Source organism: Semicossyphus pulcher, unplaced genomic scaffold (assembly GCF_022749685.1).
Source record: "Semicossyphus pulcher isolate SPU_LCO1_2020_fin unplaced genomic scaffold, fSemPul1.0.p SCAF_1, whole genome shotgun sequence".
Classification (NCBI taxonomy): Eukaryota; Metazoa; Chordata; class Actinopteri; order Labriformes; family Labridae; genus Semicossyphus; species Semicossyphus pulcher.
In genome coordinates, this window is record NW_027211603.1 from 26167249 (window position 1) to 26190875 (window position 23627).

Sequence of the window (23627 nt, forward strand, 5' to 3'; positions counted from 1 at the left end):
GTGAGGAAAGCCAAAGGGAGCCACTGGAGAGGGGCAAAAGAGCCGCATGTGGCTCCGGAGCTGCGAGTTCCCTACCCCTGAGTTAAACTAACCAATACTTACCCTCAACACAACTTTGATTTGGTACTAATTATCAAGCAAATATCCATCAAAATAGTTTTATCTAAAGGAGTAAAAATCCATACAGTGTGAGGGAACATGTTGAGTGAACGTCTCTTTTACTAGCAGCTCTGATATTTTACTACAATATTATAAAAGGATTGTTCAGATATGAAGGAATTGAGCTTTAGTCTACAATCTGAACCACCTGTTGGTCACAACTTTCAGTGGTTGACTTTCAGCTTAGTAGTTGGATGGACAGGTACTTGGCATTTCCTGTGTAAGAGCACAGTTCATTGATGTAACAGGCCTGCTACAAGGATTTTTTGGTGTCGTAGCTGATGACACAAAAACAACACAGAAAAAACACCCCTTCTATTCTGAGAATCCAAGTTTTAAGCTCAAGCTAACACTGCTTCTGCTTCCTCAACCGCATTTCATGGTGCTCACCCAGCAAATGGAAGCTCAGGTGTCGTTTTGTGACCTGAATGTGACCTTTCAGTCACGTGCGCACTAGGTCATCGACTCACAGCCAGGTGTCAGCCAATGAGAGATCCAGAAGGTCAACCATATCCAATGCCAGAGACCACCCTTAAACAAAAAGAGGGGTTGTATGACCACTAGCTCACATGTGAAAGAAGCTTCCCGATTAGGTCACATGATGACACCTTTACCAGCTCCAGTTGCTGAACATAGACCATGAGATGCTGCTGAAAGCTCTAAATTATTAATAACTGGACCTCTAAGCTTTAAATTGTGACGGGGGGGTTTCTGTAGGATTTAAAACCACATAGAAAGAATTCAATACCTGATTGTCTTACAGGACAAAGCGGGGGACCAGAGGGGACAATCTATTGTTTTGCTTAAACAGACACTGAGCTTTATTGCAAATACAGCAAGCAGTAGGACTATGTTTGCTGTAGGTTTAAGGATTGAGAGGCCCCTGTGTGCACAATCTGCAAACAACGCGAATGTGGTTTATAGAAGTACAAAATATCCTGAAAGCCCACAACAGATACAGAGAAACATTTTAAGTAAAATTACTGTCTATGAAACGCAAGAGAACATTAGTGTAAATTATTGTGCCAAGGCCTTTTTTGATACTTTGTTTGACAGTGTTTTACATTCATGATAAACTAAATCAAATAAAGACTTGATCCTTCAATGAAAACATATTTTCACTTTATTTGAAAGAACTTAACTTGTAACGAATCAATATGATTCCCCATTCATATAAACTTTCAGATAACAATGAGTATGTTCACACAGAGTTTCCCGACCGCTGCTCATCCTGCTGTAGGTCTTCTTTTTTTTTTACGCACATATCTGATGCGTCCCTGAAATGGACTCTCCTTTACTTTAATGAATAATTCAGGTACCAGAATATTCCTGAGGAGTCCTGCTGGCTAAAATAATGGTTTGATAAAAGGGTTTAGCCTCCATCCTCACTTATCTCTTTGATGGAGCTGTAGCAGAAGGGAAATTAATGATAAACACCAATCTTTAATCCAAATTACTTGATAGCATTGTTTTTATGTTGGGGGAAAATGCTCCTGAGACACTGCAACTTTGAATCTGCTTAGATGATAGAAATGTAATAGTGTGTTAGGGAGGTTCAGTCAACAGTAAATGTAGGAATAAGCTGGTGCTGGTGTATGATACCCACATTTACATTGCTTACTCATATTTCTTTAAACAGAAAATCAATATAATAGTGATGGCAATTATATATATTAATAGCAATGTCCCAACATCTGAACACTTTCATCGCTAGTTTTGCGGTAAAATGTCCTTCAGAGCTGCTCCTTGGGCCCTTGTTTCAGCTTCTTTTTCATCTCTTTTGCATGCTGCTTGCTGCGCTCGCGCTTGTCCAGTCTCTGTTGAGTCAAAATAAAAACAAAATGTAAAGGTCAGTCGTCCGAGCAATTACTGTGTCTTATTTAATATGTTAACAAAGTGCAAGAATAAACATATATGACAAACCTCTTTCTTCAGGCACTCACGCATAGCCCGGTCCACATCGTTACACGTGCCAAAGAACTTCAGGAAATTGTGCTGAAGGTGACATGAAAGAAAATTTGCATCATATTGTTTTCTGTGCATTTGATGCACTTAGAAATTATTCGGAGAGTGACTTACCTCTGTGTGGCACTGCTTCAGCTGAGTTATCAGTACATTACACTCATCAGTGTGCAGGTGAGGGGACAGGTCAGGGTGCATGCTGAGTTAAGGGCTTACTGAACCACTGCAGCAGGACTGAAAAGCCACAAACAAGAGGAGCACTGACTGAGGGGTACTGAGTTGACAGTTGCTGTTAAATATCACTGAAAGAGATGCTATTTGGTGGCACTGGGAATGCAATTTGATCTGCATCAAATGCACATAAAGAAATATGCTGAGCATCCAATTTCAATACTCAGGCTGCAACTAACAGATTACATTATTGATGTGTGTATTTAATGCATCAATCATCTTTTTAGTGTATAAAACGTATAAAAAATGCTCACAATTTCCTAAAGCCAAAGGCAGTTAATACCCTTTAAGTATCAGGTGAATGATGATGGCAAAATGATCGTGGAAATGAATCACTTTACTAGTCGAATTGTTTCAGCACTATTAGGCACTATGTCAACACGGATATTTTAAACTTCTGACATGGACATGTCTTCTAAAGGATACTCATGCCTCCCCATCCCTCTCCCTCCTGAGCTGTCATAGTGATGCTGGAGTGTGTTTTTCCTGTGGACACTTACCTACAGACACACAGAGGCAGCGAGAGAGAGAGAGAGAGAGAGTACACAAAGTTGTGACAATGTCATATTGTGCCTTTTAAACTACTTGAATTTACTCTGAATGCTGTTTAACAATGTAAACATAACAGACTCTGTAACACGGAACATGATCACTTTAACCATTAGCACAGAGTTCAGTTTCAATATAGTGTTATGACAGAAAAGCTAGGTTGGCTTGTGCTATACAAATATATATACATTAATATACTTAATATAACTGTAATGACTTACCAGTGGAGAAGTTTGTGTTTTAAAGATTTCCTGCAAACCTCGGTCAAATATTAGCTACTTGCTAATTAGGCCTCCGCTAACGTTAGCTGTTTGTAATAGCATAAATCCATACATCCGCTGTAGAGCTAAAGTTTTGTCTTTCTCCCGGGAAAAAAACGACGCAGGTTAGTATACTGTCCCAAAGATTTCGGATAAATCTGCTGGTCTTATGTTGACATGCATGTAACCTACAAAATCAGCACGATCCTGTAGGACATACTGCCTGCAAGATCACATGAGACTTTTTTTTAACTGTTTGGTGACACAGATTGAGTGACAGTTGTTAACAGCGAATCGGCGTCCGCCCTTTTCCTTATTGCACCAATGGCAGCGTTCCTCCCACAATAGGCGGGACTATTAAAGACGGAAGTTTACAAGAGATACAAGAGGTTTCCCCATAACGTACTTCCGGTTCTGTCGATGGCTTTATTAACCATTTGCCAAGATGTTATGCTTAGGGGGAGGTTATATTTTTTGATGCAAGTGCTGCTAGAACTATTTACAGTGTGTACCAAGTCTAATTTTAGTTAAAGGGGATTTAATGGCGGATCTCCGTGATGGATGCCTGTTTTGTATGATTCTTCAAAACAATGCCGCTTTGGCTTCTGAAAGCATATCAGAGATCCAGGAAAAAATAATTCAGCGTCTCCTTATAAATATTTAGCTGCAGAATACAAGTAATATCAGACAGGTCCGAATATGTATACCTCAGAAATACCAACGGTGCAATATATGTTTAAGGGGGGAAATATTTTACTCCTCTACTTTGAAGCAACTCTTCATAGAGATTTTTAAGAATACATGTGCTACTTTTAAATATTAAACAAGTGATTGCACCCTTCTAGTCTTCTCTTAACGCTTACCATAAAGCAGCTATGTCAAGTTCAAAATGTCTATAAGGTCATAAGCATATAAAAAAAAGTGTTCCATTATCCTTTTAACAAAGACTTCAGAAAAGTCAAATAATTTAAACAGAAAGACTTATTACAGCGTTGTGTCCCTTCTTCTCTCTACTTTTAATCATCTCATAACCCCTCAGGTTGATCTTGTAACCCTTCTGAGAGGGACCAACCCCTAGTTTGGGAACTACTTGACTAAACTATCTTAAATAAAGTAATTAAAACTAGGTCTACCTCAAGAACCTACATAACTAAAACACGCTTAGACATTTAAGCATCAATATTAACAATTTAATAATGTTGTAAATAAAAACTACAACTTTCAAAAAACGAAAACTAAATAAAAAATTATAATGAACAATGCAACACGAACAAAAGCTAAATAGAACCGCAGGTAAAAATCAGCTTAGTTTTCGTTTTCTCCCTCGTTTCACACTGTGGTTGCCATAGCTACAACTTTGTCCTGCTCTGTTTGACTTCTCCAGAAACACTGGCCTAATAAAAAGGCCTAATGAAAATCATATTTGATGTGATGCATTCTTTCATCTTACCTTTTTCAGCGTCTTTAATTCAAGGCTTTCCTCTTAATACCTGAAAAACTAAAACTAACTCGAAAACTAAATAAAAACTAAACTAAAACTAGTCAATTCTTCAAAAAAATAAAACTACGTATGAACTCGAAAAACTAGCTAAAACTAAACTGAAATCCAAAACCGAAATTAAAGACTAAATAACAATATTAACTAAAAAAAATGAAATTCAAAAATAACTCTCTCACCGGGACATTTTATTATAAAAGTGCCTGCATTTTACTTACAACAATTCTTTATTTTGGTAGCGTTTTAATGCAGATCATTTACTTGTACAGAAGTAGTTTTTGATTGATGTATTGGTACTTTAGGGTCTGAATACTTCCTCCACAACTGTGCAGTAGTTAGGTCCTTTGGTAATGGTATCTGCAGCGGTACTATTTTGATGCACTATCACTCCAACACAACAGAGGGCGCTAAAGCGAAAGCACAAGATTTGCATTCAGCATATGATTGGTCGATTCGTGTGCTCCTTTGTCGGCGGGTTGTTTGTAATTTTTTTGACTGTACTGTTGGCAGCGCAAACTGAAGTGATTAACTGTTGAATATATCAAAAAAACGGTCTCACAACAACACAATAACTACAACTGATTTCGACTTTGGTCTGAAGAGCAATGGACGAATCTGCGAAAGTCTTTCTGCAACGACTCGTAAGGCGGATACCGAGTCAAATGCTAAAAACAACGCTGGAAAAGTGGGGCCGTTTGACCGAGGAAGAGCTGCAAGCCATAGATTTTACTCAACCAAAACGGACGTTAACGGAAAAACTATGGGCCATTTGCGTGGTACGAAATGCCCTTCCTAAAATATGACTTGTTTAATTTTGATTTATCTGATGTTTGTGTGGACTTCCCGTCCTTTAACCTCACCGGTTTACTTGTTTTCAGGAAAATGAGTGGACACTTAAACGCATCACAGAGCTCGAGATGATATGTAAGTTAAATGAGAGTATTTCTCTCTTTGACACTAGTGAGCATCAACGCTATCAATTCAATAATGCTTCTTTTTTCGTTTTGCTTTCGTTGTCTCTCAGATATCATTGACAATTCAAACCAGGGAATGTGGTATGCCTACCAGCTCATCGACCCTGAAGGTATGTGAGAACAAACGTATGCATCTTGTAACATGAAGGCCGAAAGTCTGCAACTTTTCAATGTAAACAAAAAAGAAAAACTGCAGCTTTTTTTCTGGTTTAAACTATGGTAACTTTAATTCAAGTGACCGGCTGTAGTTTGGGTTGTCATGTGTTTTACACATATAAGCCAACGTTTCCTTTTTTCACACACTGTGCACTAGTATTAAGTGTGTGACATTAATTTTATTTATCTATTAGATCAATTGGGATTGATTTGAGTCTATGTTATCATTGATCTAAGTGTCTGTGTTACTTTGTCTAACCTGTCCTTGCTTTAAGTAAAGCATGTCAATGTGTACATTGAGAGTTAAGAAAAAAAAGAGTCATATTCCTTGTATGTGCCCACATACACAGCCAATGAAACTGATTGTTATTGTGTCTGTTTTCCAGATGATGCTTGCTGTGTAGAATTGACGCAGTTCAAGGAACAATTTAAATCTCACCTCAGGGAGCTCGTAAGACATGTAAGCCACAAATTCCTCCTCATGTAGGTTTAAAAAAGTCGTATTTATTTTGCAGTTACATAATTTAACAACATATATATTAAGTGTCTGCTTTCAACCTTGCAATCAAGGTGTCTGTCAAAATGAAGAAGCACTCAGATGAAGCTGTTTGGATTCGGATTGCGTGGGGAGACAGCTTCTCTCAACCCAACCACCTGAAACCAACGTATGCTGTTCACTATCTTCAAACCCCTTATATCTTTGTGACCAGCCTGACTTCAAAGCAAAAGCCCCTGTTATCCCAGGTGACACATAATCATTGACATTGTTTGTGCAATTGCCAGATAGTTTTTTTTTTTGTCTTTCCATTCCTTTCTAAAATACTTGTGTGCTTTGCAGGCTTTGGTTCTGTCCACCAGATATCAAGCTATCAAGGATGCCAATCTCAGCGGACGGAAGCTCTCTGCTATTCGGGACTTGCTGATGAGGCAATATCAACAGGTAACATCCTCACCTTTCCAGTTGAATTGAATTTCTGATTGAACAAATAATACAAATCTCTCTGGGTCCTTTTATTCATGTGTACATTATATGTATACATGTCTGTCACAGGACTCTGCCATCATGTACTGGACACTTTATGATCTCATTGAAAATGTATTATTTTATCCACCTTGATGACCACCTGTTACAAAAAAAAATGTATTTCCATGTTTGATACTAGCACTTAGATTTGTTTGTGGGTGTTTGTGTTGTTTTCACTATCAATTGAGATATTTAGAGTTTACTAGCTGTCTGACTGGTTGGATAAGGAAAGAATTGTCACATCATTTAAGTACAACCACTCAGCATATCAAGAAAATGTCTGTGTCTACACCAAGTCACAGTTTGTGTCAAGTGAGGCATTTGCAAAGGGCTTTGTATAACCCTAGATGAGGGTTTTCTTTTGATGATGCCATTGTGGCAGATAATTGTTCTCATTTAAGAAAAGGTTGAACTGGTGTATTTTTTTTAATGATTTATAATTCTTTTTTTGTTTTGATTTTAGGTGTTTCCCACAAAGTACCCCAGCCCTCTGAAAGAGAAGAATCAAACCGTCTCACGTATGTTTATATAATAATTTGATTAGACCCAAGTTATTTATTTTCATATGATGTCACTTACACTTAAATGTTGTTAAGTAACTTCATGTATTTGGCTGTATGGTGTATAGTAGAATTATATTTTCTTTGTCTTTCTTTACTTTAACAGATCCACACATAGAAAAAGAACAAGATGGGAATGCAGCTAACAGACTTCAGATGGCCTGTGAGGCCTTCGGAGATGGGAAGTTACCTCAGCTGCAGTCTGCAGTTTACAAGGTACCCTTATGTTGTATGTAAAACACTGGCAGAGTAAATGTAGAATAGCCGTTTAAAATTAGATGAAAGAAACAAGGGCAAACCTTGTTTTCTCACTATATCTGTTCAAAGAAGATGCTATGATCCTCTAAATTGTGTTTTGTGTCATGTTTACTTAGCTGGAGACAAATTTCAGAGACCAAACCAACAAGACCATGACAGAGAGGGAGGAGCCCTTCAGATGTGTTGTCAAATTTGCAAGCACCAACCTGCTGGAGTCACTCAGAGACTGTGCATCCGCAGGTACCAAGAGTTTGTTAACTACAGACATGGGAAATAAACATTTATATTTAGTAAGGACATTGTTAACCATTCTGAATGTTTCATACCACTGGTAGTTCTGTAAATCACCACAAGAGGGCACACACACTAGAGAAAATATATCTACTCAAACTCCAACAGTATCCATCATGACTATGTCACAATCACTGCCAGTTATTTTCTGAGGAAGTGTTTTTTTCTGTCCCTTATTTTTTAAGGAAATCAAAGCAGAGTACCATGTACAATTTAATAAAAAAATTAAATACTTTTTTTTAGTTCACTAATTTCAGTTTTTCTTATATATTTTACAGGATTTGCCTCCACCCCGGTCACGCCTCTGCTGTCGTCTATTTCCCTAAAAGGAAAGAATTATTTTGTCATCACAGACAATGGCCCTGGTGCCAACTCACAACCGAGACGACCACAGAACTAATGATCGACTCACAAATGCACCAACAGCAGACCGAGCAGGGGACAGATCCTTGACTTGTCTGGCCCACCCATGGTTTGTTTTAACCATTTTATCATTGATCTCCTTGCTGATGTGGCTTTTGAAGAGTCATTGCTCCCTGGATTTAGGATGAATTCATTTTTGTGTCCATATGTGCTTCCGGATGTAAATAAGTCAATACTTGGCGATATATAATTATCTTTTTCTAATCTTTTGTTTGTGTTTAAACAGCAGAATGACTGCCATTTAATGTTATGTCTTAAATGAATATAAAAGCATAATTTTTAATAATCTCGACGTTTCTAACTTATAGCATCTTTATATCATTTCACCTCTCTCACACACACACACACACGCGCGCGCACACACGCACGCACGCACACACGCACGCACGCACGCACACACACACACACACACACACACACACACACACACACACACACACACACACACACACACACACACACACACACACACTCCATCTACTGTCAATATTCCCATCAGCTATACTTTTATACATCAGTGTTGTGGAAACTGTTACAAAAAAAGTGTACTACTTTAAAGTCGAGCTGAAACGGCATTTTGAGAGTATCTAGCTTCCGTATCGTGGCGTATTTCCGAGTTAAACAGGACGTGCAGGCGGGACATATCCTAGACATAGATCCTCCACAGCACAGTAGTTAGCTAACTAACCGAGCGTTCTTGTTGCAGATTGATTGGTTGAAATTGGTTGGTTCTAGCCTACGTAGGCACACGTGATATTTTGTTTTACAGGAGGAAAAAATTATCGGATTTTGATATAAGAATACGAAGAATCTAAAAGGATTAAAATGACATTTTTCATTTCACCTCGACTTTAAAAGCTGCTATTTATGGTCTGTGTGTCAAGATAACTTAAACCTTCCTGTCTGTGCAAAACCAAATGATAAAGTATGACTGTGTTCGAAATGCCGAACTATATACTACATAATATATACAACATACTATATGCTACATGCTATATACTGCATACTGCGTTTGGCGGTAGTATGTAGTATGGAGGAGCTTTTCATATTAATTTTGCAGTATGCTACACCAGGCGGAAGTAAACAATAAACGCCCCTTCTTTAGCTACAGTGCCCCTTTCTGCAGGAATGCTGCTGCTGTCCGTCACTTCAACTGCCGCTGTGACGTTCCAGCGCTTTGCATTGTGGGATACAGTAGGCGAGGTAAACTGGTCCGATGCATACTGGAGATTTGTTCCGAATCAGTTCGACATCCGGGCATTTTTGGCATACTGCACATTTTGCTTTTGTTTGCATACTGCACACTACATTTTGGCCAAATCAGTACGTAGTGCTAGTATGGCATGGCATTTCTATTGTTATGCCCCACCCTAAGGCGGCCCTATGGGGCTAACAACTATCCACAACTGACCCAAATATAACCATGTGAACACCTTAAGACACTCAAATACATGGGATTTATTAAATGACAATTAAACAACCAAAATAGTTAGGTAACAAAAGCAACTACAACACAACAACACAAAATCCCAGTCTGAGACACAGATCGCAGCAGTCCCCACTCCAGAAGCCTCATCCTTCAGATGTCATGTCTGGGGCTTTTAAGCATTCATGACCAGGTGAACCTCATTCAGTAATCACCTGGGAAGCGCTGGGAAGACACAACAGAAGGGGACAAGGGACAAACAGTGCAGGGAGCACACACAGCCGTAACATCCATCTTAAAACAATACTTGCAGGCCCATACATACATCGTCCCTGCTGGCTGTAGTGTGATCCCTTCCCTAACACAACAACACTGAAAGAGAGAGGGTATAATATGCACAGCCAAAGCATATTTGAAGCTTTCAAACTACTATATCCCTGCATCAAGTTTTTCAAAAGACCTGATATACCTGCCAAAAGTGAAAGCACATACAACAAAAGAGAGCTTTAAATAGAGATGTACAATGCATTTTTTCATTACCAATACCAACTGATACCAAGGCGTGAGAATTTGCACATACCTAGTACCCCTCCCATACCACTGTGATAAGTATTATAAACAGAGAATTTGAATACTGTATAATATAACCCTAAAACTGTGTGATGTGAAAACAGATCGCTGACATTTAGCTAGCTTTGAAGAACACGACACTCCACTTAGCACAGTAATTGTTTGCAATTGTCAAGTGGTCATTCAGTTTTTCTTTGAATATCTAAAACGGTATTTGCTAGTGCCAGGGATAATTTATTGCTGTATAGGACATGGAAGAAGAACATGGAGTGGAAGAAACAAGGTGTTTTTGGGGAGCTTGTTATGGTATCGGATCGACTGTCATGATGCTATAAATCTGTTTAGGCTGTATCTGAATACTATATGTGTTGGAATAACTTTACTTCTTTACTTAAAGCCCCTGTGAGGAGTGTTTCACTGCTTATGAAACAGACTGAAATTAATTGTGATCACTCTATATGACGTACAAAATCAAACCAGACCATCAGCAACAATATTGATTATTTCTATATAGTTATTTTTAATGGCTTAAACTGCTGGTGGGGGGGTAGGCGTCAGCTGAAGCGATTAACCGCACGCTGACTTTGTTTACATTTTACAGGGCAAAAATTTAAAGGGAGTGATACATATGACTGTTAAAGAAAGCAGGATGAGATTTTTTGATAAAAAACACCATTTAAGCATGAACAGGACAAAATCAGCAAAGAGATCCGAGGTACGGCTTCGTCCACAGGGGGCGCCAAAATCACACAACACAAACAAAAAGGTCCTCACAGTAATTCTAAACTTAATCCAAAGGGCAACTGGATTTGGTTGTAGTTCTACGTTTCACCTTTCTTTCTTCAGTTCTAAACACCAGAGGGTACTAACGACTCTCAGTGATACTAGGTCAACAGCTCAGGTTAACCACACATCTATTAGCATACTAATGACCTACAGAGGCTTATATTTCTAGCTCTGTCCACCAGGCAGTTTAGACCTGAAGAAAACTTTAACTGATTAAACTTAGAATTACCATGACCTGGATGACTGGGAACCTTCACAGACATGTTCCTCTCAGTGGCTTTTAACTTAATCATTTGTGTTTGGGACAATTATTGCTAGAAAAGTTATGTTATGCTGACACTAATTCTAAATGACCTCAGGCAATTTTTTATTATTCTTTCGCAGACATGTATGGCAATATTAATATATCTGTGATAAGCAAGTAATGGCTGATAAAATCAGTGTGCCAAAGTGTTTTGCTTTAGAACAGTTTGGCTCCTTAATTAGAGCTGGGCTGTCAAATAAGCTGGATACCAGTGAAGCAATTGTTATTTTAGAAAATGTGGCATATTGTGCCCTGGTAGAATAAATAAAAAAATATTTTGTACCTTCAGCAGTCTATTATTATTATTGTTATTACTTTTACTAATTAAGTCTGTATTCAGCAACTCAACATTTCATTTTACTTAAACCTACAGTGCTGTTTATTATAATTCTGCAAAACGGAAGTACTATAATATACCGGATGTGACGTAGGCTGTGCGAGCCTAACTGTCGTTCTGTTGGAAGGCGGTGTCCAAGCAGCCTTTCAGGCAAAACTGAGGGACGTTATGTCACTTTCCATTCAATGCTGCTGCTGGGGCTTTTTGCCAAACACAGAATGGACTGTCAACGCAGAAACATGGCTGCCTCTGCAATGAGCAAAGCGAATAACAGAGACAACGCTACAACAGACAGTCCGAAATGTCACGAGGAGTCTCTGTCGCAGCCACGGGAAATAATAAAACCCACCATCACGGAGCTGACCAAAGGAGTGAGGACGAACATCCTCTGCACCGTGGAGGGATGTGGCAAGATTCTCCCAAACACACCTGCATTGAACATGCATCTCGTGAAGTCACACAGAGTGAAGGTAAACGCATTTAAATTCTGCCTTGTGTTGTTATGTTTGAGGGCTGTAGATCTCAGCAGTGCTAACTTGGCTAACTCATGAAAACAGTCATACAATTGGAAAACGCAAGTCATCCATAACCACTTCGTTTTAGCTAACTCATAGTAGTGATGCTTATCAAACAAACGCCACAATGCAAAAGTTGACACTGTTATTTTAATTAAGCTGCGAAACATTGCATCTTGTCACACAGTCAAGCTAGCAACATTGTAACTAGCTACTTACGTCATCAATTACTGATATGGATCGCACGTGACGACTGATGCTTGCTGCATTTTTCGATAAACATCTGTTTTAACTCTTAGATTTCCTCCAGTTTGTGGTTGCAAAAAATTGTGAAGCATCTTATTTTGTTTATGCGAGTGTATGAAAGGAGGAATCTGTATCAGCATTTGAACCACAGCTCTACCAGCACTATCGATCGTCTAAGTCTAATATACAGTCCATCACCAATCCTCAACAGTCAGCAAAGTGAAGCCAGTGAAAGCATTTAGACCAAAGTCTATATTTGACCCTGCTTCTTATGGCCTCACTGGACTGGGCTGTTTCGTGGGAGGCATTAATTCACTCTTTCCCCTCCATGAATGAAGTTCCTTTGCAGGGAAAGGCAGCCTTTTGTCGAGCACTAGACTGAACTCTTTGTTTGAAATAGGTGAATGTTAGAATTTAAATGAGCTCTTAGAAGTAGTCCACATTAGCCAGAATAGTGTCCAAAAGCCCAATCAGCAGGTCTACTGTGTACTCTTAAGGTAGGCTATATTTGAGAGATTTGATCAGCTACTTTGGTTAGTTATAGATTAAGGCCTGTCTAACTGCAATGCCTAAAAAGTACTAGTGGAAACAAATGGTTAAAATCTTTAGAAAACTTTGTGTGTTTTAGTACAAATATCAAGAAGAACTGCAACTAAATATAGAATATCAGAGGTCTATCTGTTTTTTTGTGCATGCCCACTGACACAACAATTGTTGTCTTTAACGGGTATACGAGAGGAAATTCAGCAGCAGCAGTGCTTCAATTAACTAAAGATTGAGCATGTTATTATTTAAATGGTAATTGCAGTGTTTAAGATATGATGTAATGACAAAGTTCTTTATTGCTGATATGGCTAACATAACCCATTTAATCAGCCCTGTTGAGGCTCCTTTTATAGGCATAGTGTGACTGTTTTTGCTTGACTTTTAGCTGTTATTATATCCATGTCTCTCATCTCAGCAGCAAGAAAATGCAGATTGAGACTGTTTCATTGACTTGTCTCCGTGTTGTGTAGTCTAAAAGAAAAAGGAAACGACCTCTGCACTGGCTGCTTAAACGGCTGTGGAGTGACCCTGGTGCAGCAAAGACAGTGGATTTGGGCGTCTTGCGCTCTGTTTTGGGCTACGGACTGATGATGAATAATGTGTTGACATGACTCAGCCTTCAGCCTACGACCAGGGGATGTATCTAAAGCTCACTGCCAGAACATTCACTGTTGGCAAAATTTCTGTTTATGCAAAATCCGTATAATGAACTGGAGGGTGTTTGTCAGCTCACGCGGCTCTTCTCCTTCCGGTGTTAAAGCAGATGGAGGTGACCTTGACTGCTGAAAGGCTGCAGTATTTATTAGTGTTATGGAGCGTAAGGGCTTTATCTGTTTTCACCATTGAGTGTAGTTGCGGTTTTCTTTAATACGTAGCTTGTAAAGCTTGTCATTTTCTTTTTTCAGTATTTAAAAGCAAAGCCTACCATACATACAGACGTGTGATGTCTTGCATAAAATTACATGTCTAAGACACATATAATATAATCTCCTCTGACTTTGGAAAGCAAGCTAATGTACGAGCACCGCTGTTATTTCTTTTTGTCGTTGTGATTAGGCTTCTTCTGAAATATGAGTGAAAACTAGCATGTAAAGATAACATTTTGTACTTTAGCTGTAGTTATTGGTGCACCAAAAACTTTCAGACTAATGTTTGTTACATTGTGCAGCAGGTACAGTCAGAAATATTGTCAACTAAAATTGGTTTTACGAGCTAAAAGCTGGATTGTCAGTCACAAGTTTGACCTGTCCGACTGCAAACTTTGCTCAAATTCTTAAAATGACAGTGATGCCTCTACAGTCCTTTTTTGTGCTTGTATTAGTGATGCTCAAGCACATTCACTGTAAGCAATGCAAAGTACTTGTATGATAGGAAAAATAAATATGGATAAATATTTGAAATGCAAATATCTCTAAGCTTTGTCCTCTCCTCCTCTTTTCGCTCACATTTTCCCCTCTCAGGATGGTATTGTGAATCCCACAATCAGAAAGGACATGAAGGGCTCTCAGAAGCTTTACTGCTGTCCCATCGAGGGCTGTCCGAGGGGGCCCAACAGACCCTTCTCCCAGTTCTCCCTGGTTAAACAAGTAAGCCCTCCATCCTGTGACATGTAATCCTATACATGATATCAGTGGAGTTTAAATATGAGTTCACATTTCTGTTGAATAGCTGCCGGTGTATTACTTAGCAGCAAATACATTAGAAAATCAATTTCACATGTATTATGTAATACTTGTTCTACCGCCACATGTTAATCAATACTAAATACGGTCTTTGTACTTAATAAGTTCCTCTTAGATCTTAAACCTCACCACAATTTGAGAACCATTTCTATGATAACATTCTGAGCCTTTTGAAATCAATGTTATACTCAAGAAATGTGTCTTGTTATCTGTAAGGCTCAAAGCTTCTTCAAATGATATGAGAGATAAATGAACTGAAGTTCAAGCATAGAACTGTCTTAAACATAGGTTGTGTTTAGTATAAAGTATGTTAAAGTAAGCATAATGGTCCAAGTTCAGGAAGGAAAGTGTGTTGATGTCCACCCATCTATAGCAGCATTTCTCCTCTGACCCTTGCAGCATCAAAGGACTGCAAAAAACACCTGACAACACTGTCCTCATTTCACTACCTTGTGTAAATGACACAGTGGTCTGTTATTATGTTTGAATGACAAAATTATGGTCAAGCTGTACATTGTTAGAGTTTGTACTGAAATGTTAAGTTAGTTCATTTAACATACCCTTTGCTGTTTGATCTGTCTCATGGTAGCACTTTATGAAGATGCATGCAGAGAAGAAACACAAGTGCGTCAAGTGCAACAACGGCTACAGCACGGAGTGGGACCTAAAGAGGCACATAGAAGACTGTGGGAAGACCTACCAATGTACATGTGGCTGCCCCTACGCTAGTAGGGCTGCACTACTGTCGCATATCTACAGGACGGGTCATGAGATTCCAACAGAACACAGGTACGTACACACAAAGCCCAGACTGGTTGTTATTTAAACTTTGCTTTAGGTTTGCCTCAAAGTTAATCTATATTCATTTTGTTTCTTTACAGAATTCCTCCAGTAAAAAAGCGAAAGATGGAGAAACTGTTAAGCTCTTCTGAAAAGGTCAACACCAGTGAGTCAGCGTGTCAGATCACGTCTGCTACTAAAGAGCTGACAGAGACTGCTCTCCCTTCTGACACACCTGTTCATATTCTCGACTCAAACCCCCGTAAGAGCCTCCAGAAGTTGCTCCTTCCAAAGCCCAAGATGGCTCTGGTCAGTGTTCCGGTGATGCAGCTGGCCCACCTGCCTGTCCTGCTTCCATCTACAGAAAGCGGGGCTCTGAGGTCAGTGGTGCTGGCAGTGGACAGCCAAGGCTCCTTCAGCACCCTGCACCTCCTGCCACAGACCACAGGAGCTGTGGTGCCCCAACTTGATGCTAAGAGCTTGGGTTTCAAGGACAGCATGCCGACATCCCGCTCTTGCCTGGGGCCCATTAGCACAGGGGTGCAGGTCAGTTTGGACCCTGCAGGCACAGATGAGTCAGCCGGCGGCCTGGGAGGGCAGCGGGGAAGAAGCACATCCACCAACATTCAGACGGACAAATCGTACTTGTCAAAAATACCCACAGGAGTGGGTGTTGGGGACGGAATGGGCCTGTGCTCTATGGGGGAGTCTTCAGTGTCATCTTGCTCCCAAACAGACATCAGTGTGAGCGCACAAGTCCTCCTGCCAGTCAGCGTTGAAACACAGACATTCTCCTCCCGGGCCAAAGCCACGTCCTCTATCGGAGCTCAGACGGACAGCCAGTGCACTAGCCAAATTCCTTGTTCCTCCTCCTCATCTGTGCCCCCATACAAAACCAGGCAGACACAGACAAATTGTGCCGTGCCACAATCAGAGGAGAAGGCTCAGGACCAGGCTATCATGTGCTCTGACTTATTTGGCAGTGACTCCCTCAGTGTCTCCACGCAGACAGCTCTAGACATAGATGACACCCTCGCTGCTGCTGGGAGCAGTATATACGAGGACTCAAAGTCAGCAGGTGGTATGTGTTTTGGGGTGCAGACAGATGAGCTCAACTCCAACAACATGGCAGACAACCAGACCCAAACCATGACTTTGTTAAGTGACCTAGAAAATATTCTGTCTGACAGCATGTCAGGCCACCAGGTGCTCACAGAGACCCCCACAAGCTGCGGCTCCGGGCTGGGCTCTGTTCAGGAGCAACACAACGGCATTGACTTTGACTTTGAGGAGTTCCTCAATGCTGTGCACATTCAGACACAGACGGAGGAGAGCGAGCTGGGAGGACTGGGCGGTGACACGCCACTGGAGTCTCTGGACATCCAAACCCAGACAGACTTCCTCCTGATGGACGAACTGGACCAAAGTGAGGGACCAAGTCGAACCCAAGCCAGCGACCTGGAGTTATTTGACACTCAAACTCAGACTGACCTCAATTTCCTGCTGAGCGCCGGCAGCCATATGCCCCTGAGCAGCATCCTGCGACATTCAAGCTTCTCTATGAGCACTGAGTCCTCAGACACAGAAACACAGACTGATCTCCCTTCATTTCCCACAGGCCTCTCTGCTCAGGCACCTGTCAGTCAGGGTGAGCATGCAAGGCTGCTGAACAGCACAGAGACACAAACTGTAACCAGCCAGGCAGAAGGCCTGGGACACCTCTTCCTGACGAGCAACGAAACACAAACTGTCATGGATGACTTCTTGTCAGCAGACCTGGCGTGGAACATGGAGTCCCATTTCAGCTCTGTGGAAACGCAGACATGTGAGGAGCTCTGTGCTCTCTTTCAGCACCCTGAGAAACCAAACAGCTGAAGCCCTCTCAGCGAAGCGCTCTGAAAGTTTTGCAGTAGAGGTTTCTCATGTCTGCCTCTTCCTTTAAAGAGGGATCAGTCTATGCTGTCCTCCAGCGGACCACGCAGTAAGAAGCCTGTGAGAATGAACATTCCAATGGAGACATCATGTCCAGAGCCTTTCCAGGTTTAACTCCTGACAGCTCCGCAGCACTTTATTAGCTCCACGGGCATGATCCATCCGCTCCTGTGACAGTTTACATATTTATTTGCACATAAAGTAACATGTTGTACGTGTCTTGTCTGAAATGCCGGTTTACTTTAATATTTCAGTGTATAACCACTGTGGCTGGTTTTCACTACTCGGTCTTACAAGCAGTTAAAAAATGACTTAACCTTTCAGCAGGGTTAGATCTGCACTTAAAAGGGACGACACCTTTAGCTGTGTGGGGCTGTCAAGAACAGGCTTTAAAGGTGTTACCCCGTATGACAGATATGCACATACTGCATGTAAACACTTTCATCTCAGCTACAGAACAAAAAATATAGTTTTTTTTAGTCTATGTATGTATTGCGTACATATATGACGTATTGTGCATCTAGTGGCTGCCTCATTGATGTTGCCTTGTCAGTGGTAGCATGACTTCAAAGTGAGAGTTGCTGCGTATAAGCTTTGCAGTCGTTGGAAAACTTGACCATTTAAAACCTGTCGGTTTAGGTTTTCCAAAATAAAAGCCCATAAAGCCTTTAACAGTGAACAGCTAAGTTGTATCTGTGAAACAAAGAGATGTGGCACAAGTTTAAAAAAAGAAAAGAAAAAAAGAAATGTTTTATGTCTTGTCGGTTGTTGCACACCTTTCATTGAAATGTGACGTGTGAAGTATTACGTTGTTGTGTAAAACTTATTTGTGTCTGGGCCTCTCTAGCTAAGCAGTCAGTTCAAGTCATTAAGCAGACTAGGCTGTCAACGTCTTTGACTTATTCATTAGCCGGGTGTAAGTGTGTACAGTCGCAGTACACAGTGCTGAAGTGATGCAGTAATGTTACTGTACAGAAACAAACAGTGGATTAGAGGATTAGCACATAGATTGTTTGTATTCACTACCTGATTTTTACTGAAAGGAGTCCTGTCGAATATCTTTCTTTTTAAAATAATCAGATATTCAACCCTTAACAATAACAAACATTTTTTTACGTAATGTTTTATGTTTTGCGTTATACTGTTGCACTGATTTACCTCATTTAGCACAGCCACCACATGCAGACTGTTGTACTTCATACGCCTTGATCATTTGTTACTTTTGTTTTGTTGGTGCCTTAACCCAAGTATTAGCTTTAGTTCTGTTACAGACAGTTTGCTGCTTTCATATTATTATACCAGAATATGTTTTGGCAAATGAACAAACACTGAAAACGGTCATAATCCTTTCAGTTATTGCTTTGCATGATTATTCTGTTCTGTAGTATTTTCATCATTGTTGCATGAAAATTGGAATGACCCTCATTTTTCCTCTATAGTTTCTACTGAAAAAGGTGTGTTCTGTCACATTTCATTAATGCTATGCAGCATTTTATAGAAGGAAATTAGTTTGGCGTTCTTGTTTTATGGACGGATGGTTTTAGTTTAAAGATGTTTGTAGAAGTGGAGGAATAACATGATACAGTACCCGAGTAATACTCTCTATTTTTTACACCACATCTCAACAGCCGAAGGATAATTTCCCTGCATCAATAAGGACTTTAACACTCATACATTTCTCATTTCTTGTATTGAGATTATTGATTCTAGTTTGTGGTTCTTGAATTCAAATACGGCATAGCTGCTCCCCTGCTGGTTAAGCGTCACAGGGGAAATGCTTTGCTCAAACAAAACTACGTGTTAGACGCCTCGTCAGTCTCAAGTGTCAGTTACAATGCTTTATTTTCTCTCTGTTGGGAGTGCATGCCGATATTTTCCCAGCACAAAATATTTGTTAAAGCTGAATTTCTGTTGCCTATATGTGTAGTTAATGGTTGCCTTGATTAATTGTCTGAGATACACTACTTATGTTCTGAATAAAAAGCTGGAACGTGTACATTGTGCTTTTTTGTCAATAATTATAGTACAAACCAGTCCTCTTAACTCTACCAACCACCATGTGTACAAAAAGGTTCACACACAAAACAATTAGATTGCTCCTTTAATTCAGCTCTCACTTTCCAAGTTCAGCATTGTATTCTCAGCCATGTATTTTGTCCCTCTGTGCTTAACTTGCAAAACTTAAAGGGATATTATAGAGTTGGTGTGTGCAACATTGTTTGTATTTTTCTTATATACAACATGAATCTATAGTGTTGTACAACTTATCACCTTAATGCAGCAACCACTAAATATAGAGCAATCCTGGCTTTGGCTTGACATAGCTGCTCTTTAAAACATGGTTTTAAAGAACTATTTCATTTTACATGCACACTGAGGTAAGACAATATTTTGTCCTCTTAAAGCTCCTGTTTTTTTGTTTTTTTAAGATTATTTTTTTGGCCTTTGGTTTTATTTATAGGACAGCTGAAGATAGACAGGAAATGTTGGGAGTAGAGAGTGGGGGATGACATGCACCAAATGATCGGCAGACCGGGAGTCTAACCTGCGATCAGTGCGATGAGGACTGTAGCCTCTGTACATGGGGCGCCTGCTCTACCAACCGAGCCAAACAGCATCCCTCACCCTGCTTTCTTTAACAGTCACATGTATCACTCACTTTAAATTTTAACAAAGACAGCGTGCAGTTAATCGCTTTGTCTGATACCTACCCCCCGCCAGCAGTTTCAGCCATTAAAAATAACTATATAGAAATATCAGAATTAATTTCAGTCTGTTTCATAACCAGCGAAAAACTCCTTTTAACACTGCAGCTCTTATAAACATTTAACAACTGCTTTAAGCAGATTCTATTTTATTTTACAGGGCAGCTTAACACAAAAGAGGTAGTTATATAAAGCAAAAGTAACAAGATCATCTCAGTTGTAAATTAAGTTGAAATTATTGGCCGAACACAGTTTGTTAAGGGACCACATGAGGCTGCACTTTTAACCCTTGCAGCGTTATCATCAGCATTGGTTAGCATAATCCAGAACCCTCCACAGTAACCAGGGATCACATACTGACAGATATTTAACTAAACTTGTATTTAAATTAATTACAGAGGCAGAGGCAGTTTGGCAGCATGAAAAGTCACAGGCTACAGAGCCGTAGTTTAAGGTTGAAGTTTAAATAGTAGGAAGTATAATGCAGGCACGCTGCCATGCCTCTCATGAGGTAGTTGAACCATTGCTAGGTTACTAGAACAGCCAACAAGGTAAGAACAAACTACGACCCAAATGACAAACGGAGCTTAACCTCTCAATGATTTGTTGTAGTAGTTACTACTAGTAGTTACTTTTATCAACATAAAATTCTATGTACAGTATAAAGTACAGAAATGAAGCATGAACAATACAAAATAAGATGACACAGATGGCTTTAACGTGGTTAAACCTGAGGGTTAAAAATGGTGCATACCTGAATACCATCATTAGTTAAACATTTATTTCACAGCCCTCGTACAGCTTGGCAGCACACACTGTCTTGTTTGGGCGTATGTGGGCTTGTACACCTGCTGCAGTGCCAGAGTGGAGGGCCTGTGTGAGACTCTTGCCCGTTGAGTAGTTACCGCGGTGCAGTGTGTCAGGTTTGGAGGACACAGGTACCTGATACCTCTTGGGGATTGAAACACTCACAGCAGAGAAAAACAGGGGGTTGTGCTGACATGTCCGGTACGTGGAGGTCAGAGCTGCAGTGTAAGCTGGGAGCTCCGGGTTAGCAACAGGGTCCACTCTTAATCCTCTTGTTCTGCTCTTACTATCCAACATGAAACAGTTTTCCTCTGTGGTTCCTCCATCTTCGGCCTGCCTGCCACTGTTCCTCTGAGTGTACAGCTGTGATGGGTTGATTGGTGGTAAAAAGGTGAAGTTTTTAATGGGAACCACCGTGCTGTTGGGCCTGTGGCTGTGTTTCTGATGCTTAGAGGGCCTGTTCTCCATCACAGAGTATTTTGAGGAGGCATGATGAGTCTCTCTGAGCATCCTTTCCTGCTCTACTTTTTCTTTGAGTAAGAGACTTGACATGGTTTCCTGTGTTGCAGTGATGACGGGCCATACTGAGGCATCTTTCTGCAGTGCGCCCACGGCAGTGTTACTCCAGTATCCTGTGTGCTGGTTTGATGAGATGGGTTTATGAAACTTGCTGTGCTTGCCCTCATGAGAGTCACATCGGTGCTTTGCAGTGTTGTCCGATATTTCTGTGTTAGGGATTGTCGGGTTAGCAGGCAGGGGGGTCGGAGTGGCAGCCTCCTTATGCTTTGCTTTCCTGTGCGCCTTTGGAGCCAAAAGTATGCAGCTCAGTGGATCAACTCTGGCCCAACCCCTGACCTGTTTTACATTGAAATATAATGTTAAATATGGAAACAGCTGTCGTATGTTTAAAGTGAAAATACATTAAGGTACTTATTGTGCTGAGTCACAGGTAAGAGCAAGGTTGTGGAAATCAGGTTCTATAGGTAGAGATGCACAGTATTATTGGCACGTTATCGCATTCTGCAGATTATAGCTTGAAAATGACAGATCAGCATCGCCAGATATGTCATTTTTCTGTCGATATTTTTTCGGCCAATATAACAAAAATTTAATTCTGCCTAAATGCTCGATGATTCCCTAAAAAAGCTTGACGTAATGCTATGACATTAACTCGGCGCAAGTGTGCGCGCACTGTGTGCACCACGCCTCTTCTATCAAGCGTGAAGAAGGGTGCAAGATGTCTGCAGTATGGCAGTTTTTTTATAGCCTATAGTCTCATTAATTCAACACTGCGAAAAAGAGTACACTATTTCTCTGTTATTTCAGTCGGCTTTAATCGCTGTACAGTTGTACAATGCACTTAGTTTGACATGATCCTTTTGGACAGATTTCATTTTATGTATTTCTGTGCAGTAGGTAAAATTTGCCCTACTTGTGGCTGTTGTCAGGATTGTTCCTGGGAGAGCATCATCCAAGGCTGTCTAAGTTGTATGAATATTACAGCGTTATTTGAAAGAAAATGTTACACAAATAAATATGGCACTTTGTACATAACCTCAGTTTAAGTACTTTTCTTATCATGCCCAGTGAATGTGTGCATTTTTAAAACCTCTGTATTATGTTATTTCTGCATCTGCCACTACAATAAGAGTTGGCATGATATCAATTCCACTACAGGGGAGACTTGATGTCTTGGAAAAAAACATGTGCCTAATATATCGCTATCGAAATTGGCAATCAGCTAAAAGGGCTGGAAAATATCGGCATATCGGATAACCGCTAAAAAGTAATAGATATAAATATTGTGCACCTCTAGCTATAGGTATTAATAACAGAAATTAGTATGTAGATAGGGTTTTTATCAACAGGTTAGATCTGAAATTAAAGCGTATGTATTTAAATTAGTATTTAATTTAGAAAATATAAATTATATGTTTCCAAGTCCAAACTATGACAAATGACACAAATTTAGAATCAAAATGTACAACTGATACTAGCTAATTAAATGTAACATTAACTTTATCAGATAAAAATATGCCGTGATAATGTTGTGTAAGCTAGTCTTTAACTTACAGCTTCTTCCCATCCAGTGTAACAGTGATACTCAAACGGCTCCATCTCTTTCATGAACTCCTCCTCGCTGATATCAAGAAGAGCATCAACATGTTTCCTCTCTGGTGTCTCGTCAAACTGCTCCTCATCTGTGTCCTCCTCTGCTGGATTATTTTTGTCTTCTCCATTCACAGCTACAAAATCCACTGCTGTTAAGGTCGCCATATTGTTAGCTCAACTTATTCATGTTGACATCTAGAAAAGGATATCAAAACAGAGATCATGCTAACGGAGAGGAAGCAACACTTGTTTGTCTGACAAAGTTTGAAGAGTAACGACTTCCCAAACCAAAAGAAACCACTCTGAAACTTGGTAGCATTTTAAATATTTCACTATTCCCATATCAGAAACAACCATTCACAAAAAGCAGTTCCTACCTGTTGTGGTTAGCTTTCTTCTGGTCGACAGTTTTCTCACACAGAAGTGTAGCAGCCACAAATGCCTTTAGAGACCAGCTGCAACTCCGCTGTCATAGCAACCAGTAGCGGCTGCGCCGGCAGGGATGTGACGTAGAGAAAAGGGGAGGGCCTAATG

At 40.2% G+C, this 23627-nt stretch overlaps 3 protein-coding genes across 5 annotated transcripts; 2 read left to right on the forward strand and 1 right to left on the reverse strand.

Moving 5' to 3' along the window:
* Positions 1-1259: 1259 nt before the first annotated feature.
* Positions 1260-3408, reverse strand: cmc2 (C-x(9)-C motif containing 2). 3 transcript variants are annotated; one of them, XM_069661093.1, is made up of 5 exons: positions 3123-3408; positions 2779-2852; positions 2239-2309; positions 2083-2154; positions 1260-1976 (listed from the first exon to the last, which is right to left on the reverse strand). In XM_069661093.1, the coding sequence occupies exons 2-5, from the start codon at positions 2813-2815 to the stop codon at positions 1893-1895; spliced, it is 264 nt and encodes an 87-aa protein (XP_069517194.1). In that variant the 5' UTR covers positions 2816-2852; positions 3123-3408; the 3' UTR covers positions 1260-1892. The 3 variants fall into 3 exon arrangements, with proteins under 3 accessions (XP_069517194.1, XP_069517195.1, XP_069517196.1); XM_069661094.1 differs by lacking the exon at positions 2779-2852 and having other exon boundaries at positions 2239-2355; XM_069661095.1 differs by lacking the exons at positions 2779-2852; positions 3123-3408 and having other exon boundaries at positions 2239-2765.
* Positions 3409-5237: 1829 nt separating this feature from the next.
* On the forward strand, positions 5238-8381 carry cenpn (centromere protein N). The gene is made up of 10 exons (XM_069663615.1): positions 5238-5435; positions 5538-5583; positions 5684-5743; positions 6176-6249; positions 6360-6533; positions 6628-6729; positions 7277-7331; positions 7480-7589; positions 7748-7871; positions 8201-8381. The coding sequence occupies exons 1-10, from the start codon at positions 5265-5267 to the stop codon at positions 8320-8322; spliced, it is 1038 nt and encodes a 345-aa protein (XP_069519716.1). The 5' UTR covers positions 5238-5264; the 3' UTR covers positions 8323-8381.
* Positions 8382-11958: 3577 nt separating this feature from the next.
* atmin (ATM interactor) lies at positions 11959-19465 on the forward strand. The gene is made up of 4 exons (XM_069657955.1): positions 11959-12238; positions 14536-14661; positions 15347-15546; positions 15639-19465. Exons 1-4 carry the CDS (start codon positions 11987-11989, stop codon positions 17410-17412), a joined length of 2352 nt encoding a protein of 783 aa, XP_069514056.1. The 5' UTR covers positions 11959-11986; the 3' UTR covers positions 17413-19465.
* The last annotated feature ends 4162 nt before the right edge of the window (positions 19466-23627 follow it).